At 41.9% G+C, this 18,364-nt stretch overlaps 1 protein-coding gene across 1 annotated transcript in view; it reads right to left on the bottom strand.

Annotated features, from left to right (window-relative positions):
* Positions 1 to 18,364, bottom strand: part of atp9b (ATPase phospholipid transporting 9B) — a 387,648-nt gene that overhangs the window by 10,091 nt on the left and 359,193 nt on the right. Inside the window, exons 23-26 of the mRNA XM_063055727.1 lie at positions 17,490 to 17,554; positions 14,088 to 14,243; positions 6,393 to 6,457; positions 6,190 to 6,298 (exon numbers count right to left, since the gene is read on the bottom strand). Coding sequence (XP_062911797.1) covers positions 6,190 to 6,298; positions 6,393 to 6,457; positions 14,088 to 14,243; positions 17,490 to 17,554 — 395 coding nt within the window. The remainder of the gene's footprint in view (positions 1 to 6,189; positions 6,299 to 6,392; positions 6,458 to 14,087; positions 14,244 to 17,489; positions 17,555 to 18,364) is intronic.

An 18,364-nucleotide genomic window follows, 5' to 3' on the forward strand; every position in this document is an offset into this window, starting at 1 on the left:
AATAAACCAATTCCAAGGGCAAATGAGCAAAAAACTTGTTGAGAAGGTAGACTTTAAAGAGCGTCTTAGAAGAGAAAGCAGAGTGATGATGGTTAGGGAGACTCATGCAAAACACAATGGTACAAAGCCAAAACATAAATTTCCTCTTGAGTTCAGTAAATTACTCTGCATTTATATTTCCTCCTTCCCCTTGCACCATCACTCTTTACGCCTTTTAACTCCCTTGCCTTCCACCCTCTCACAAACCTTTTGCTCCCTCTAGCTCACCCTCTTATCTCTGTGCTCTTAAATGTATTTCATGTCTAACCTTTCCTAATGCTGATGAAAGGAAATAGAAGCAAAATGTCAACTTTCAATCCTTTCATCCCTGATGCTGCCAGACTTACTGAGTCGCTCTAACATTACTTAGGTTTCTGATTCCCAGCAAATGTAGTACTTTGCTCTGAAATATCCAATAAGGGCTGAGTGCCAAGGCTCAATTTAAGACTGACCAGTTGAATGAGTCAGAGGACTGGCAGTACCAATCAAACCTAGCCCAAAAATAACATCACCTTCTGACATAAACAGAACAAAGTAGCTCTAAAAGAGAAAAAAATAAAAAAATTACAGCATTTACATGCTCTTAAAAGCAGCTAATACGTTTCAAGTTATAAAAATAGATCATGCTATAGTCTTTGTTAGAACATTATTGATTTTGTCCCCATTAAAAACCAATCTACAGTGCACTTTTCAAAGTAGGGAGAGGAAAAGCAAAAAGTATGCACAGCAATCTACAATGTAAAGAGATGGATGGCAGTAGACCAACTGAGTACAAAAATATATGATGAATCAATGGTTCAACAGTAAAGTCTATTCAAGGCTGAGATAGATTTTTTTTAAACCAGAGTGGAATTAATGGGTGTGGGGATCAGACGGGAAACTGGAATCAAGATGTGATCTTTTTGAATGGTGGAGCATTCTGAGGGTGCTACTCCTAATCAGAGTAGAGGAGTCAGAGTCTTACAGCACAGAAACGGGCCCTTTGGTCCAACTGGTCCTCACTGACTAAGATTCCCACTGAAACTATTCCTGTGTTTGGCCCATATCCCCTAAACCTTTTTTAACTCATGTACATGTCCAAGTACATTTTAAATGTTGTTACTATACCTGCCTCAACAACTTTGATACACTGACCATTGTCTGCCTGTGATGTTCTTATTAAATCTCCACCCTCTCAACTTAAACCTCTAGTTCTTGTTGCCTAACCCTGGGAAAAAGACCTTGCACAATGAATCTATTTTGCCCTTCATGATTTTATATACCTCTAAGATCACCCATTATTTTCCTATACTCAAATAAAAGTCCCAACCTTGACAACATCTCTCCATAACTGTGAGTCCCAGTAACATCCTCAAATTTCCTCTGTGCTATTTCCACCTTGATGGCATCTTTCCTACAGCAGCACAACCAAAAGTAAACATATTGCAAATGGCCTCTCCTACATCTTCTACAACTGTAAATTAACATTCCAACATCTAACCTTAGTGTCATGACTGATAAGACAAGCATGCCAAAACTCTTCTTCACCATCCTGACTGCCTGCATAATTTTGTTTTTTTTTATATATACACAGAGGATTCTGGTTAATTGGGTCATTGGTTAATCAGGGCATCCAATTATTTGGGATAATTCTTAAAGAACAAAATCAAACCGAGTAAATAGCCAGGATTCTCTTTGTTTATTTGGGACACTGTTCCGCTTAATTGGGGCAGGACACTGTTGCCAAACATTTTCTAACTAGAATCAATGGCGTGCACATCGTGTGGCCGTTAGACACTGCACCATGGTTAGAGTGAACAATTTTTGAATAGCATCACTTACATATCTGTCTTCAAAAAGTAGTGTTTTTTGTTACTGATTGTTGATGAGAAATAAAACAGTAAGACCATTCAGAACTGTTTTGCTCACTATAGTTTCAGGTATTTAGGCTTGGAGATGTCAGAAGCAGCCGGGAGTGGAAATAAACGATTTTATTACTTCAACAAGATAGGAATTACGAAGAACTTAAAGGTATTAACAATCTTCTTGAAAGTTACAATTAAAACGAAGATGTGATAATTGAATGCAGTCCATTATCCTTACTAGATGCCTGAACCACGTGACATAGAGCTTACAATGCCAGTAATCAGCAGGAGCTCAAGATATGTAGTTATGATCTGTGCAAAGTCATCAAGGCAAATCAGAGATAAGATTCAGACTCAACTTTCCAGCAACAACACACGCAGCTTATGGCAAGGTCTGCACACCATCGCAGACTTCAAAGCTAAACACAGTTGGGAGTTCCTAACATTGCTGCCTCTCTCCCATCAAGCTAAATCTTTTTTACGCTCGATTCGATGTCGGCAGTACTGAGCCCGGGGAGACCTGCAGATGATGCGACCGGCAGCTTGGTCATCTCTGAGGCCGAAGTACGGTGTTTCCAACGAGTGGACAGTTGCAAGGCCGTGGCTCCAGACGGCATCCCAGGGCGAGTACTCAGGATTGCGCGGCAGGTGTGTTTACAGACATTTTTAATCTCTCCCAGTGTAGAATGCCCTCATGCTTCAATACATCCCCCATTGTCCCAATTCTTAAAAAGACCAAGGTAACATGTCTGAACAACTGGCATCCTGTTGCACTCACCTCAATAATAATAAAATGCTTTGACAGGCTGGTCAAGGATTACAGCTGCAGCTTGCTACCACCAACACTGGACCCCCTACAATTCGCCTACCGACACAACTGATCGACACATGACGCAATCGCCACAGCTCTACTCACCATTCTTACACATCTGGAGACGAGGGGTGCTTATGTGAGAATGCTGTTCTTGGACTACTGTTCAGCATTCAACACCACGATTCCCTCCAGGCTCGACAAGAAGCTCAGAGACCTCAGCCTTCACTCTGCCCTGTGCAGCTGGATCCTGGACTTCCTGTCAAATCACTGGCAGGTAGTATCAGTGGCTCCTTCACCTCTGCTCCTCAACACAAGTGCCCCCCAGGGCTGTGTTCTAAGCCCCCTCCTTTACTCTCTGTGTCGCCACCCACAGCTCCAATCTAATTAAGTTTGCTGACGACACTACACTGATTGGCATAATCCCAAATAATAATGAGGCAGTTTATGGAGAAGAAGTCATCACCCTGTCATTGTAGTGTAAGGAAAACAACCTCTCCCTCAATGTCGCAAAAACAAAGGAGCTGGTTGTGGAATGGAGACAGGCTAATCCCTATTTACATCAATGGATCTGGGGTTGAGAGGGTGAAAAGCTTTAAGTTCCTCGGCATAGACATCACCAAGGATCTCATGTGGTCTGTACATACTGGCTGAGTGGTGAAAAAGGCACAACAGCGCCTTTTTCACCTCAGACATTTGAAGACGTTTGTTATGGGCCCCCAAATTCTAAGAATTCTCTATAGGGGCACAATTGAGAGCATCCTGACTGGCTTCATCACTTCCTGGTATGGGAACTGTACTTCCTTCAATCGCAGGATTCTGCAGCGAGTGGTGTGGACAGCCCATTGCATCTGTAGATGTGAACGTCCCACTATTCAGGACATTTACAAAGACAGGTATGTAAAAAGGGCCGGGAGGACCATTGGAGACCCGAGTCACCCCAACCACAAACTATTCCAGTTGTTACCATCCGGGAAACGGTACCGCAGCATAAAAGCCAGGACCAACAGGCTCCAGGACAGCTTCTTCAACCGGGCCATGTTTCCCCTCAGTTTCAAAGGAGAACAACTGAAGTTTGTCCAATCTGTCCTTATAGCATGTACCCTCTAATGCAGGCAACATCCTGGTAAACTTCAGCAACTTTTTCCATAATCTTCCTATAAACCGTGTGCTGATCTCTGTACACAGTACTCCGAGTGCATTCTCACTAAAGCTTTATACAGCTACAGCACGACTTCCCTGCTCTTGTACTCAACACCCCTACCAATGAAGGCAAGCCTTCATTTTTATGCCTTTTTTAAACCATCTTAACCATTTGCATAGCCACTTTCAAAGAACTATGGAACTGGACCCCAGATCCCTCTATAACTCTATGCTATTAACTGTACACTTTCTTCTTCCATTTCAAATCTCAAAGTGCATCCTTTAACACTGGACTAGATTAAACTCCATCTGCCACCTCTCTGCCTATATCTGTAAATAATTCATATCCCACTGTATTCTTTGGCAGTCCACCAATCTTGGTGTCAGTGGCAAATTTGCTACCTATCTATATTTTAATTCAAATCATTGCTAGGTATCACAAACTGAGAGGTCCCAGCACTGATCCTTGCAGAACACCATCTACCTTCTATGTGCAAGTCAGTTCTGAATCCAAACTAGAAATATACCATGGATCACATGCATCTCCTGACCCTAATGCTAATCCAGCCTAACGCAAGGCGTCTTATTAAATGTCTTACTAAAGTCCATGTAGATAATGTCCATTTAGTCTCATCAAGCTTCTTTGTTACATCTTCAAAATCTCAGTCAAGTTTATAAGGCATGACCTGCCCCGCATAAAGCTATGCTGATTGTTCTAAACAGACTACGTCTATCCAAATGTGCATGAATCATATCCTTCAATGTCCTCTTTGCTACCAATAATGTGAGGCTGACTGGCCCATAGATACCTTGATTATCCCTATTTCCTTTCCTGAATAAAGGTACCACACTTTCAACTGATGGTGGTCTTGTTAACTTCTATGGTCATCTGATTCTACATAACATTTGTAGCAGAATTGGATGACCACAGAGTTACTTAACTAATTGACACTAATTGACTGATTACATTTCGTTAATAAATGAAAAACTGTATAGATCCTTTAAAGCACTTTATTCTTTCTTTTAGAATATTTGTGATGCAGAATGTCAGCAATATAATTCAAGATTGCATATTTAGTAAGGTCACTGCAAGTGCCCCCAGGGTCTGTGATAAAAAGGACTCTTGATTCTGCTTGCTTTCAAAGTATGCAATTTTAGAACAAACCTTCAACTGACTCTCTAGATACGCCAGCATTAGCAGTGCCTAGGTTGATTTCTAATACATTATGGCAGTCAGAATCTATCCCAGAACACCAAACACAGACTCGAAAATATAGCACCTCATATTCCACCTGGTAATGGCATGAACATTGAATTTTATGATTTCAGGTAACCTGGTCCTCTTCTGTCCCTGTTCTCTTTCCACTTAGCCTGTCCGGTTCCTCTTACAACCCTCACTCCTAGTCCCCACGTTTCTTTCTTCTCCACCACCCAATCTATCTGCCCACTCACATACTCATCCCCACTGGGTTCTTTTCCATCAATGTTTCCATTTACCCACTCCACCTTATTTGGTTCCATGCTCTGACTGCCTTTTTTTAAAAATCAGCTTCTATCACCCGCAGCTCTTTGTTGCCTCCATCTATCACTCCCAGCCAATACTACTCTGACGCATCTCCCAAACAGGTGACCACTAAATACAAAGGACAGGAGTAGGAAGAATGTAGAAATAATACTGCTTGCAAATTTATTGCCATATGACCCCCCTTGCCTGGCTTAGAAATATAGAAATATAGAATAGTGGTATTCTATCATCCTGGCTGGGCTGAAATTCTGCAATGCCTTATCCAGATCACCTTCACCAGAAGGACTGGTCATCACCACATATTGAAGACTAGTTTGGGAAGGTCAATAAATACTGGCCTCGCCCATGACGTCCAAATCCTATGATAAAGATATGAATTAGTGCAATCATATTTGTAGGCACAAGGAAGTGCCTTTCCGCAAAAATTGGCAAAAGTGGAACGTACCAAACTTTAACATAATGAACTACATAATCCACTACAGTTGTGTTTCTGAGTGTGTGTGCATGCATACACGTGTATGTGCCCATGAGCGCGCACGCAAGGTGAAGAGCATTCCAAGTCCTTTTGCGACATCTGTTTCAAAATCAATGAGTATTATTAAATTTGTACATAATTATAGGTTACACTGTAATGAAAGTCAATCATTTGTCATAAACTCAATAAAAATTTTGCCCAATACACTTTGTTTGATAGACATTGTATCAGACGATGACTAAAATAGCTTTAAAAATATATTGCTGTATATATTTGCAATAAATATTTGCGTAGCATGGGTATTTATTGAGCTTTCATCAAATATGCATAAATCTTCAAATTTACTACACACCTTTGTAAGGTCTTTGTAAAGCTCTGGATATAATATTGCTGTTTCTGGCTTTACGTCCTGGTCTAACACCAGAGAGAAAACAGGGAACATCGTGTAGATGGTAGCATACCTAAAAATGCAAGTAGTCAACAAGTTCATCATTCTCAAGATTTATGTTCCTCAAAAGTAGACAATGTTTTTTGGATTTATATATTGATACTTACCCCACCATGAGGAAGCCCTGATACAAGGGCACTGATGCAAAATAGAACACTGAAGAAAATACAGCCTAAGAGATCAAAAGCAAAACTTATTAATAGCCGAAGAACATACCCAGAGTGCAAATAGTTCAGGAGTGCCAACATTTACTTCAGTTATTATAGTATTTAACATTATTACAGCATTTAGGTATGCAGTCTCATGCTCTCAACCAATATCTTGTTGAAAATATTTTGTTTTATTTTAATTTAGAGATACTTTGCAGAATAGGCCCTTCGAGCCCTGGTGCCCAGCAATCCCCGATTTCGCCTTAACCTAATCACAGAACAATTTACACGACCAATTAAACTACTACCCAGTACTTCCTTGGACTGTGGGAGGAAACCGGAGCACCTGGAGAAAATCCACACACTCCACAGGGATTACATACAGACTCCTTACAGAGGACAGTGGGATTAAACTTGAATTCTGATGCACTGAGCTGCAATAGTGTCACGCTAACTGCTACACTATTGTGACGCCCAACTTTAAGACACACAAAGCCATTACATAAATATATTTACATATATAAAAATTAAAGCAAATACTCAGTACTGAAGGTCTTGTATAATACTTAAATATATAACCAATAGACAGCACAGATGCTGAGGGGAGGATATGTTTGGAAATGACAGATAAACCATTTAAAGACAAGTGTTGAGCAACATGTGCGGCATCAAATTTGAATGGAAAGCACAACAGGGAAGTACATTTCACCCATCTACTTCACCGAAGTGATGAGCAGTGAGCAGGTCACTACACTCAGCAGTCAGGGGGAATTCGTAAGAAATTTCAAATCAGTGAATGAAGTTGGCTGTGTTTTGACATTTGATTTAGAATGGCAATGGGTCATCTTATACTGGTCTTTTTATCTGATCCTGTGTGGAAGCCCTCTTCATCTTTTTTATTTATTTATGGTAACACCCTGGGCAAAGCTTTGAAAGAATGGCTCAGGAATAGGGACTTCATGGATCAGGCTGGATGCAGAAGGCTGTCTAGCAGTTTGTACATTTCAGAATATGTCACATCATAGTTCAATGTGCACAAAAGACCCAAATAAGCTCTATAAATGGAATTTGCTTACATTATCAAAGCTCTGACAGTTGCTGAATGAAAAGAGATGAAAGCCTGGTATGTTTGGTTCAGGACATACAAACTGATTCTTTTATTAACAAGAGAAAATCTGCAGATGTTGGAAATCCTAAGCAGCACACACAAAATGCTGGAGGAACTCAGCAGGCCAACATGCATTAATGCTGCTTGGCCTGCTGGTTTTTGTATTCACTATCATTAGGAAAAATCAACGAAAGGCAGGTGAATTAGTTTTGTTATATGTATGCCGTTATCAAAACAAGGAGGGCAGTGCAATTGTACACAGTAGGACTCACACACATTAAGAAATAAATGGCATAAAATTAGTTAGAATCTGATTTATGTTACCTCCAATTCATGTCAAAGAGACTAAGCAACTTTATAGCTTATATAATTTGAAAGATGGAGATTTTATATGGCCAACAACATTTCAGAGGTTAGTTGCATCAGTAAACGTACCTGTGAAAGCAACATCCCTAAAGCAATGGGATCATTTGTAAATAAATCACAAACTGCATCACACCATCATCAAAATGAATATTGATTCCAACCCCAGCCAACACACTCAGCTGAACACAAATTAAATCTAGCCATGTTTTACATGTGGAATTCGAGATGGTGAAGTATTAAGAGAAGGCTTAGCTGAACAGTGACATGCTGTAATTCCATACTGAAAAAAATAAAGATTTTTGGCCTGATTTACAAATATATAAAATGTGCTGCTTTAACAAAAAGGGTACAGAATGTCCCTTGGTTCAACATTCAGCTTCACAGTATTTCTATAGATTTTCCCCATAAGGGAAAGTATTTTCCAATCCATTAATACAACAATGATAAGGTTATTAGTTTGAAAGCCTGGTGGGGTCCAAGCAAAGCTTCCAGCACAGAAAATATATGCTTCGGGTGTAAGAGTCCTGATGAAGGATCTTGGCCTGAAATGTCAACAGTTTATTCCTCTCCATAGATGTTGTCTGACCTGCTGGAGATCCTCCAGTATTTTGTGTGTTTTACTCTGGATTTCTGTATAATGGATTCACTACCCCACCTCCCACTCCACCCAAAGATACTTTAAGAAAGGATTGTTCTCAGCACCCTGCAAGACTTGATATCTACCCTCTTTTCAATTCCCTATTAGCATTTCCTGCTGCAGCGTGCAAGTTTTGATGTCTTTCCACCAGGAATTTCTGCTACATCTTTGCATTTCTTTACTTGTGATCTTCTGTCACTGAAAAATGTGTCACCCCTGTTACCTCAGCACCTGACACTATTTCTGTTTGATCATTTATTGTGTCACCTGAAATCAAATGTAATAACTGGCTTTTCCTCTACTGAGGGAAGAAAAATAAAGATTTGTTTTTTACTTAAAAAATGTTGTATCACATCATCTGCTCAGGATGCTCCAAGCTGTCTTAAAGTGTAGCCACTGGAACAGAGTCAGTTACAGGAATCTACTTCACAGACAGCAAGGACCTGCAGGCGGGAAACAGAGTACTGACTAGCTTTCTGCCTTTGGCAGTAGCACTTGCGTTGTTGCCCAAGGTTTCATGTCAAGTCCTTGCTCTTGCCAAGAAAAAAGCCACAGTTTTTTGTTCCATTTGCATAGAATGACACGGGCTGGTTTAAGTTCCCATTTGAAAGATGATATATTTGTGTACTTGTATCATTTTTGATCAAGTGATTATATTCATCATTATAGTCTTTTATCTTGTTATTTTATAAATAAATTCATTGCTATTCATCTTCTCAGACGACTTACTAATCATAAACAACAGGAATTCTGCAGATGCTGGAAATTCAAGCAACACACATCAAAGTTGCTGGTGAACGCAGCAGGCCAGGCAGCATCTCAAGGAAGAGGTACAGTCGACATTTCAGGCCGAGACTCTTCGTCAGGACTAACTGAAGGAAGAGTTAGTAAGAGATTTGAAAGTGGGAGGGGGAGGGGGAGATCCAAAATGAAAGGAGAAGACAGGAGGGGGAGGGATGGAGCCAAGAGCTGGACAGGTGATTGGCAAAAGGGATACGAGAGGATCATGGGACAGGAGGTCTGGGGAGAAAGACAAGGGGGGGGGACCCAGAGGATGGGCAAGGGGTATAGTCAGAGAGGCAGAGGGAGAAAAAGGAGAGTGAGAGAAAGAATGTGTGTATAAAAATAAATAACAGATGGGGTACGAGGGGGAGGTGGGGCATTAACAGAAGTTAGAGAAGTCAATGTTCATGCCATCAGGTTGGAGGCTACCCAGACGGAATATAAGGTGTTGTTCCTCCAACCTGAGTGTGGCTTCATCTTTACGGTAGAGGAGGCCGTGGATAGAAATGTCAGAATGGGAATGGGATGTGGAATTAAAATGTGTGGCCAGTGGGAGACCCTGTTTTCTCTGGCGGACAGAGCGTAGATGTTCAGCAAAGCGGTCTCCCAGTCTGCATTGCGCCTTGCCAATATATAGAAGGCCACATTGGGAGCACCAGATGCAGTATATCACCCCAGCCAACTCACAGGTGAGTCACAGTCGCCTCACCTGGAAGGACTGTCTGGGGCCCTGAATGATGGTAAGGGAGGAAGTGTAAGGGCATGTGTAGCACTTGTTCCACTTACAAGGATAAGTGCCAGGAGGGAGATCAGTGGGGAGGGATGTGGGGGGGGGGGGACAAATGGACAAGGGAGTCGCGTAGGGAGCGATCCCTGTGGAAAGCAGAGAGAGGGGGAGAGGGAAAGATGTGCTTAGTGGTTGGATCCCGTTGGAGGTGGCGGAAGTTACGGAGAATAATATATTGGACCCGGAGGCTGATGGGGTGATAGGTGAGGACCAGGGAAATCCTATTCCAAGTGGGGTGGCGGGAGGATGCAGTGAGAGCAGATGTGCGTGAAATGGGGGAGATGCGTTTAAGAGCAGAGTTGATGGTGGGGGAAGGGAAGCCCCTTTCTTTAAAAAAGGAGGACTCTCCCTCGTCCTGGAATGAAAAGCCTCATCCTGAGAGCAAATGCGGTGGAGACGGAGGAATTGCGAGAAGGGGATGGCGTTTTTGCAAGAGACAGGGTGAGAAGAGGAATAGTCCAGATAACTGTGAGAGTCAGTAGGCTTATAGTAGACATCAGTGGATAAACTGTCTCCAGAGACAGAGACAGAAAGATCTAGAAAGGGGAGGGAGGTGTCAGAAATGGACCAGGTAAACTTGAGGGCAGGGTGAAAGTTGGAGGCAAAATTAATAAAGTCAATGAGCTCAGCATGCGTGCAGGAAGCAGCGCCAATGCAGTCGTCGATGTAGCGAAGGAAAAATGGGGGACAGATACCACAATAGGTACGGAACATAGACTGTTCCACAAAGCTAACAAAAAGGCAGGCATAGCTAGGACCCATACGGGTGCCCATAGCTACAACTTTAGTTTGGAGGAAGTGGGAGGAGTCAAAGGAGAAATTATTAAGAGTAAGGACTAATTCCACTAGACGGAGCAGAGTGGTGGTAGAGGGGAACTGATTAGGTCTGGAATCCAAAAAGAAGCGGAGAGCTTTGAGACCTTCCTGATGGGGGATGGAAGTATATAGGGACTGGACATCCATGGTGAAAATGAAGTGGTGGGGTCCAGGGAACTTAAAATCATCAAAAAGTTTAAGAGCGTGAGAAGTGTCACGAACATAGGTAGGAAGGGATTGAACAAGGGGGGATAAAACAGTGTCGAGGTATGCAGAAACGAGTTCGGTGGGGCAGGGGCAAGTTGAGACAATAGGTCTGCCAGGACAGGCAGGTTTGTGGACCTTGGGTAGGAGATAGAAACGGGAAGTGCGAGGTGTGGGAACTATAAGGTTGGTAGCAGTGGATGGGAGATCCCCTGGGCGGATAAAGTCGGTGATGGTGTGGGAGACGATGGCCTGGTGCTCCTTAGTGGGGTCACGATCGAGGGGTAAATAAGAGGAGGTATCCGCGAGTTGTCGCTGTGCCGCAGCAAGGTAGAGGTCAGTACGCCAGACTACAACAGCACCCCCCTTATCCGTGGGTTTAATAGTAAGGTTAGGATTAGTGTGGAGGGAGTGGAGAGCAGAGCATTCGGAAGGAGTAAGGTTGGAATGGGAACAAGGTGCGGTGAAGTCCAGACGGTTGATGTCCCATCGGCAGTTAGCAATAAAGAGATCCAGAGCAGGCAGAAGAGCAGAGCAGGGTGTCCATGAAGAAGAGGAGGGTTGAAGACGGGAGAAGGGGTCATCGGTGGGGGTGGAAGAGTCCTTGCCAAAGAGTCCTTGCCGCCAGAGAAAGCAGGATCTCCCAGTGGCCACACATTTTAATTCCACAACCCATTCCCATTCTGACATGTCTATCCACGGCCCCCTCTACTGTAAGGATGAAGCCCCACTCAGGTTGGAGGAACAACACCTTATATTCCGTCTGGGTAGCCTCCAACCTGATGGCATGAACACTGACTTCTCTAAATTCCGCTAATGCCCCACCTCCCCCTTGTACCCCATCCGTTATTTATTTTTATACACACATTCTTTCTCTCTCTCCCCGCTTTTTCACCCTCTGTCCCTCTGACTATACCCCTTACCCATCCTCTGGGTCCCCCCCCCCCTTGTCTTTCTCCCTGGGCCTCCTGTCCCATGATCCTCTCATATCCCCTTTGCCAATCACCTGTCCAGCTCTTGGCTCCATCCCTCCCCCTCCTGTCTTCTCCTATCATTTGGGATCTCTCCTTCCCCCTCCCACTTTCAAATCTCTTACTAACTCTTCCTTCAGTTAGTCCTGACGAAGGGTCTCGGCCTGAAACGTTGACTGTACCTCTTCCTAGAGCTGCTGCCTGGCCTGCTGCGTTCACCAGCAACTTTGATGTGTGTCACTTACTAATCATGTACTTAAAGTAATCTAATAGAAATCTCCCTCTTATCTGCTCTTAATTCTTCTATTGTATGTGTTTACCATGAAATCTTAGACCAGCCACACCAGTCTTTCAAAATTCTACACGATGTTATACTAACCTAATTAAGATAATGATGCCTAATCTCCTCTGTTTACACATGGTCCATATCTCAACATTACCTGCATATATCTCTATCTGACTTTTTTGTAACTGCCTCCACCACCATCCCAGCAGCAAATTTCACCGTGTAAAAACTGTCCCATATACCTCTGCTGTACTTAACCCTCAATTTAAATGCATACTCTCCAGTATTAGGCATTTTGATGCTGAGAATATGATACTGGCCGACTTCTCTATCTATGCCTTCATATTTTATAAACTTCTATCGGGTCTTCCCTCAGCCTCTGCCACGTCAGAGAAAACAACCCAAGTTTGTTCAGTCACTCATAGTTCATACCCTTAATCCAGGCAGCATCTTGGTAAACCTGAGACACAGGAGATGCAGGAGATCTTGGTAAACCTCAACACATATAAAATGTTGGTGGAACTCAGCAAGTCATGCAGCGTCCACGTGGGTAAAGAAGCAGTCGGGTCTTTGGGCCAAGATCTTTCCCTAGAACCCCTGGTAAACCTCTTATGCACCCTACTGATGTAAAGCTTTCCACCTCATTCTTTCCCCTCTATCAGATTTAATACTGCGTTTTGCTTCAGTTATGTCTGTCAACTTGGTGTGACATAACAAGTTCTACATGTGGCACACCCTGCTTCAGTTGGTCTTCTCTCTCTGTCCCTCTCACAATCACTGCTTCCTGCTCTCCATCTTCCTCTGGGCTCCCCTCCCCCTTTCTTACTCCCCAGGCCTCCTGTCCCATGATCCTCCCCCTTCTCTACCTTTGTATCCCTTTTGCCAATCAACTTTCCAGCTCTTAGCTCCATCCCTCCCCCTCCTGTCTTCTCCTATCATTTCGGATTCCCCCCACCCCCTCCCACTTTCAAATCTCTTACTATCTCTTCTTTCAGTTGTTCCTGACGAAGGGTCTCGGCCTGAAACGTCAACTGTACTTTTTCCTATAGATGCTGCCTGGCCTCCTGCGTTCCACCAGCATTTTGTGTGTGTTGCTTGAATTTCCAGCATCTGCAGATTTTCTTGTGTTTACGAATTAAGTAAACCTTTTTCAAACTCAATGCTGAGTTCATGATTGAATTTTCTACTCTCTTACAGGATAATCACACATTTATAGTCTGTTTTATATTATAACCAGTATCAAAGCTTGACAGCATGATAGATTGGATCTTTTTTCCAGACATGACTTGAAAATTATCTGGTTCCAGGTTTATGCATCCACTTCTCCCAGAGATTACTTTTGTGTTCATCGTTTCCTGGTTGTCTCTTTGCTCTCTCATCTTATCTTACAATCTGCTTGGGAAATTGATTCAATGGCCTTTAAAGGCATTTTCTTCTTTTCCTTCTCACAACTTTAGTGCAAAAGCATGAGATATACACCTACATAAAATCACCTTAAAAATTCTAACCATTCATTTTCTGCATTAATTATTCCACTGGCTGATATATACACATTCATAGTACTTAGCGGCCCTTTGTATTATTTGTTACAACTGTAAATACGGACAAAACATACATTTTCCCATATTATTTCAATTCTGGTGTATTTGAGCACCATGTGCCTCACCCCTTTGGTAAAGGCAAGTTTACAATCACCTGCATAGTGGAGATGATAAGGCCCCGGTGGATGACAAACTGGCCCAGTGCAGCAGATCGTTTGTAACTGTTGCGTCCGTGCACCATCAACAGCCTGCCAATGTGCTTAAACTGAGTGATGGAAAAGTCTGCTGCCAAAGATGCCTGCTTCCCTTCCTAGATTTTTGAAAAACAAAGGCCAATGAAACATTGGTTAGAAAGCTACCATTGCAGCAAGTAAACATTTGTGACAATGAAATCACATTACTCAAAACCTTGACTAAATTTTCAAAGTTTATATTTTGTTAAATAAATATATTTCCTTGCTAAGCTCCCTAGATTTCTTTGTTCAAGACTCACACTGACCCAACTAATAACATTAGCAAATCTTGCTTTCTCAAATACACACATAATATATGCACTGAACAAAGATTTGTGGAGTAATTATGCTCAGGCCATCTTCAAGCAGTAACAATGGCTCAATTGGTAATTTCTCAGTGTAACAGAGATTTCTTAAACAAGAAGGTTTTACAGGACAGCAAGCAGAAGGTTTTGGGGCATATAGCACTTCAGTTAATTCTCTGCTCTTTCGTCAATAGGATGAGGTAACACCACAAAAGTGGGTGGTCAATTCCAGGGCCCAGTGCAAATAACCACAGCAGAAATGCAATTGAGGGGGATATGGGAACGAGAGAATTTTATTGCTCCATTTCTGAACACCTGCATAAATCTCAAGCAAGCACAAGGAAATGTTCAAACTGCAACAATTCTGAAGCCTATCATCTAAAGGTGCTTCAGCTATGAGGTAATGCAGAGGAAAACTATTCACTCTTCACAGCTGGAGCACCTTCAGATGGCAAATTTCAAAATCATGCACAAGTGACAATAGTCTCTGGAATAGAATTCTAGACCACAGAAGATTGGAGGATGGAGGAATGGGGTGCTGATCTTCTCTGGTAATCAATACATCAACCAAATCAAATAATTCATTTGACAGATGTTGCATAATTACCAGATCCATGTTCCCACCCCAAACCTAGAAGTCTAATAAAAAAAACACTCTGTGCATCATTACAGATAAAATCATCAGACCATATCTTTCTGAACTTCTCCATTCACCATCTTCCCATGCCTCCATTTGCTATAATTAAACTCAGTGGGACAATCACATTGCCTCAATGGATCCCAGACGCAAGACTGGCTACCTAAGCCAAGCCCAATCCAGCAGGACACAAACATATATGTTGGGGGTCAGGTTAGGCACAGGCTCTGTGTGGATTAGGATCACTGAGGGTCAAGCTGCACCTTGACACATGACCAGAGCGGGAGCAGGGACTCAATCTGGAATGACAGAATTATTTTTTGGTGTCAATTTCAAACTTGATTCAGTCTCAAGTGCAGGGCAAGATACTCAGTGAGCGAGTGGATTAGCATAATGCTCTGGGATCAGGAAACACTTTTCCAAACACTGGGTTTTACATCTACTCTGGGAGGGAATGGGAATGTGGATCAGGGGCTTCACCCAAGCTGGCAATATCTTTTCCAGGTATGGATGTTTTGTCTGGCTCAGTGCCAATGCATGGTTGTGATCATCTACAGATATCTTTGGGTCAGGTTGGGGAAGGAAATAGTAAATGTTCAGGAAACTCAACTCTGTTAAGGATAAGGCAGCCTGCCTCAGTGGTTTTCCTCCCACCATCAAAACATCTATTCCTGGGCACAACAGTCAATAAGATATAAGCAGTTACCAACTTGGCTCACTCCAACAGCACCTCTTAATCCTGCGATCTCTGTCACCAAGAGGAATGGGTGTTGCAGATAACAGCAGTTGTACGTACCACCATCAATGCTCTCTCTATCTTGACTTGGAAGCATCTTCCCCTGAAGGACTGCAGCAGGTCACGTAGGAGCATTGAGTGCAATGTTCCTGAGGTGCCTACTGATGCCCAAAGGACAAAAGACAGAAAAGCCCTGCACCTAGAACTGGGCAGCTGAGCGGCAGCAGGCAAAGCCTCACTACCATACCCTAGAAGCCAAATGATAAATGGCCAAGACCCACTCCCAGCTCCTGATAGCCAACAGAGAGTTGGAAAAACCCTGCCCCCAGCTTTACCAGTTCCAAAAACTACCAAATTTTGTTTATAAATGTCTCTAACGTACAGCTATTTAAAAATTATCAAAGCTTTAGAAACATTAATCAGTTAACCCCAGCTGGTGGTGTAATGGCATCAATACTGGATTCTGAGGACGGTCCTGAGCTTGAATCCAGCTGGGTCCCAACTTAGGCAGCAGCAGTATCTGCGTGGAAGAAAGGCCTGGCAATCTACTTCTGTATCTTGCCAGGAAAACCCTACGGACAACTACACTATCCACAGGGTCGCCATGAGTGGACGACAATGCGACAGCACTCAACAACAATAAGTTACAAACTCTGTGTAGAAAATCATTGATTAAGGCAGGTCTAACCTGATACTGAATCAGAGCAGCTGTGCAACTCAGCAAGATCGAGGAACCTGACAGATTAGGGCTTCTGAATCTTTCAGAGAAACTGCATCGAACTGCATATGCATGAAAAACACATATGTTGTGCTTCAAACATAAATGCTGATGGTACTGTTTGGAACTATTGTTATTAGCAGAATGTGTTCTATCCCCATACATTCCTCATAACCACTGAGAGAATCAGGTCACAATACTATAAGCACTTCAGTGAAATATTCTCTGCTTGGCAAGACAGATCACGATTTTCAATTATTTTATCTGGCAGAAATATTCCAAAGATGACCGGGGGAAAAAAAATCCTGCCCTCAAGCCAACTGTCACGATTTGCCAAAAGGTCCTTGGTAAATGCCCAACTTGCTGTCTAAATAACATGTGCAGGAGCCTCTAGGACTCATCCTCGAGAGGGGAAAGGACATGGTGTTGGTCTTTAAGGGTAAGAAATGTAAATATGAATATAGATGAAATCTACAACTAAGGCTGATAAATAAAAGACGGTCACTAATAAACCCACAAGGAGCTCAGGAAAAGTTCTTCCACTTGGGGTGTTCGGAGGTGGGGCTTTTTAATCTTTTGAAAAACAGGAAATAACACAATGCATTTCAGGAAGAGCTTAACAGAGGATAAGTTCCACAGGGAAAGATGAAATAATTAGGGTGGCTGATTTAAGAAATACTGCCTGGACTGCTGAAAAAGCAACTTAGGTATTCTCAATTTAAATTACAACAGAGTAAGGAATCAGCTAACTGTTTACAGATGAGAATTCTAATTTTTGCTTTGATAGAATAATCACTTTCAACCACATTTCATTTGATGCTGTGGAAACAAGCTACATTGTAGATGTTGACTAAAGACATTAAAAATTTCTCATTCTTCTTTGCATTGCCATGATGGGTCACAAACATGAACACAAATAATCATTACCTTTCCTACAATTCCAATCCCGCAGTCGGCTGCTTGGATCATGCTGACGTCATTACCTCCATCACCTGTACAAGAAGTCATTATTGGAGTAAACCTTGCACATAGCTGCTTAATAGCAACAAAAATTAAGCAGACATCAAATCAATCCGAAGAAAATATGAAAAAAATTGTTCCAAAACTGAAAGTTCATTAATAAGCTTAACTTTGAATACTTACTTTCCAGTATCTAAAATTAGGACATCAATATACCAGCTAATTAAATAAGCATCAAAACCTTACGTATCATTAAATAGATTAAATCAGTTCTGAATTTCTCATTAGAAACAATTCCCACTGCTATTTATTATAAATAGCAACTGTTGAATTTCATGTTTCTGATCTCTTGCAATGTACTTCATTGCCACCCTGTGGACTTGCACTGCATTACATCTAACTAAACGAAAGTTAAAATTCTTCAATTTGAGGAACAGACACCTGGTAAATCAAGGGCTTATAACGTTGTTATTTTTTTTAACTCAATGCTGTTACTGAAGAATTTATATCCAGGACATTAGTGGAAAAATCTGCTAACAGCTATTCTATATCTAATTGATTCAAACGAAAATAAATAATCTCATTTTTGAAATTATAAAAGGGAAGAAACCATTTTGAACTCCAAATCTATTTCAATTAAATCTTCTACATTCATGAGCTACAATCTGCCAAGATTGGACTATTATGTTTATATTTTACATAAAATTGGAGCAGATTAAAAGAAATTTAAAACCATTCTAGAAATCTTCCTTCTTAATGAGTTGGAAGCAAATGGAAAAATGCCACAGCCAAAATTCTTAACTGGAAAGAGCAAGGCAAGTTTTGGCTAAGATGTTATTGTA

Source organism: Mobula hypostoma, chromosome 1 (genome assembly GCF_963921235.1).
Source record: "Mobula hypostoma chromosome 1, sMobHyp1.1, whole genome shotgun sequence".
In the NCBI taxonomy this organism is placed as follows: domain Eukaryota; kingdom Metazoa; phylum Chordata; class Chondrichthyes; order Myliobatiformes; family Myliobatidae; genus Mobula; species Mobula hypostoma.